General features: G+C 42.1%; 1 protein-coding gene across 1 annotated transcript; it reads left to right on the top strand.

The window, feature by feature from the left end:
* On the top strand, positions 1-2160 carry LOC126699399 (serine/threonine-protein kinase-like protein At1g28390). Its single transcript, XM_050397172.1, has one exon. It carries the CDS (start codon positions 276-278, stop codon positions 1986-1988), a length of 1713 nt encoding a protein of 570 aa, XP_050253129.1. The 5' UTR covers positions 1-275; the 3' UTR covers positions 1989-2160.
* Positions 2161-2520: the final 360 nt, after the last annotated feature.

Genomic DNA, 2520 nt, shown 5'->3' with positions numbered 1-2520 from the left:
AAAAATTCAAAAACTTTGATTGATTTCACATTTCTCTAATCTCTATCATAGCTGTAAAAATCACATAGATAAGACTTTAGTTATAGACACCATAACCCCCCACTCCCACCTTTGAAAGTAATGGCTTTTGCCTCTCAAACTCTTTTGATTTTCCACCACCTTCTCTTTATTCTCTCATCAAATCTCATTTCAATTTCAAAGCCTCACTCCTTATCTCTCACAGAACGCACCTGAGAAAAAAAAAAAAGAAGTAAAATCCCAAAGCTCTTTCAATTATGGGATATTTCTCATGCAATGCAGAGTCAGCAATAGCCACATGCGATCCCCACAATTGGGATCTCAGCAAAAACAGAAGAAAACCAAAAACCCAGAAGTACAAAACCAATAATAACAACAACAACCACAACAACAGAAAAATCAGAGAGTTTTATTACAACGAACTTGTCGCCGCAACAAACGGTTTCTCCGCCGAGTTTTTCTTAGGCAAAGGCAGTCACGGCAGTGTCTACAAGGCCGTCCTCGACGATGGGAAGCTCATCGCCGCCGTTAAAAAAACAAAGCTACATAACTCATCAACGACAACGAATAGAAGATTCCAAAACCAACAGAGTAGTAACTGTACCAACTGTAATAACTGTACAAGCCCAGCAGAGAACGAGATTGAGATTCTATCCAGAGTACACCACCCTCGGCTTGTGAATCTATTGGGCTTTTCTTCTGACTCCCTAAACGACAACAAACTCATTGTCGTTGAGTACATGCCTAATGGTTCGTTGTATGAGATATTGCATTCAAGTTCTACTTCGAGGCCACCCGGGTGGACCCGTCGGGTCAGGTTTGCCGTTCAAATAGCGAAAGCGGTTCAAGTACTACACTCGGCGAATCCGCCTGTTATTCACCGAGATATCAAGTCGTCGAACGTGTTGATCGACGAGAAAGGGAACGCGAGGCTCGGGGATTTCGGTTTGGCTCTGAGGGGACACGTGGAAGACGTGCGGGTGAAGTGTACGCCTCCGGCGGGTACGTTGGGGTATTTGGATCCGAATTATCTCGCTCCGTCGGATCTGAGTTCGAAGAGCGATGTTTTCAGCTTCGGGATCTTGCTCTTGGAGATCATCAGCGGGAGGCACGCGATTGATGTGAATTACAGCCCACCGTCGGTGGTGGATTGGGCGGTTCCGTTGATTAAGCGAGGAGATTTCGCCGGAATTTGTGACGTTCGGGTCGGATCTCCGCCGAATCCCGTGGTGATTAAAAACATGGCGGTTCTGGCCGCGCGATGCGTTAGATCGACGGCGGAGAAGCGTCCGGCGATGAGTGAAGTGGTGGAGTGTTTGAAACTCGTTGCCAAAAAAGCTCACGCGCCGCCGATTTGGAATAACCTGAAACGGCGGGTGGGGCGCGTGGAGGAATCTCGGCCGTTGATGAAGTGGGAAGCGTATGATCGTAGTGAAGAGGTTGATAATATTAATGTTAATGCCAATACGAAACTTGGAAGCAGGAGGAATAGGAAAGTATCCAGTGTTTCGAGTGCAGAGTATGGAAACGAAGGGATTTTGTTGCGACGGAGAAACGTGACTAAAAGTGGACACATGCCGTCATTACAATGGGCACAATACACTGGAGTACTAAATCCAATTTTTACCACGAGTGAAACCATCTGTGATCGAATGGTTAGATCGAGATCTGTTGGTCATTTTAGCGAAATAAAAGTGGGGTCGGATTCGAATGTGGGACCCACTCGATCTTTGTTAGCTAGGAGGAAGCCTGGGGTGGCAGTGAAAATGCCAACGGTAAGGTTAAGCAAGTCGAGGTCTATGGGAGTGTTACATAGTCCACGTTTAGTACACTACAATAATAAAGGGTATGTGGTTGAATTTGAAGGGAAATCGAATTCAACAACAGGATTCGATACGTCCAAGATGGTGATTAGTTTGGACGAGAAGTCTGAAAAGGAAATGCTTGAAAAACCATTGGTTTCAATTTAATGCATTTGGATTGTTCTGAATTAGCAAGTTCAAACTTTGGTAATTTAAGGGTCAAATCAATACAAAGTGTGTCAATTGTTTTAAACACCGAGTAAGGTTGTCTCAATGTCGCTGTCCTACAATTTCCTCATGTCTTAATAGGTGAGGTTGATCCAACCTTTCTTTTCATAAATTTTACTTCGAGTTACCTTCTTTTTTTTTTTTTTTTTTTTCTTTTTGTTGTTGTTGTTGTTGTTGTTGTTCATGATTGTTGCACCAATTCAAGTGTAGAGTTTACATGGATTTTTGTAAGTTGTTAACGTTTGTCTTAATTTTTTACCAGGTGATATGAAATTGAAAGGGAGTCAAGTATATTCAGCTCTAAGAGCCTTCTCATCAAAGATATCAAAAAATTTAACACTTACCATCTCAAAAATCTACTTTATCTGTTTTAACAACTCATTTTACAATACATCTGACATCAAAAGTTTTATATTTTTTACCACTTTATTAAAATATTATTTTTTATTCTCAATCTCATCTCTTCCACTAC

The sequence above is a fragment of the Quercus robur genome, chromosome 9 (assembly GCF_932294415.1).
Source record: "Quercus robur chromosome 9, dhQueRobu3.1, whole genome shotgun sequence".
Classification (NCBI taxonomy): domain Eukaryota; kingdom Viridiplantae; phylum Streptophyta; class Magnoliopsida; order Fagales; family Fagaceae; genus Quercus; species Quercus robur.
This window is presented reverse-complemented; position numbering and strand designations above follow the sequence as displayed.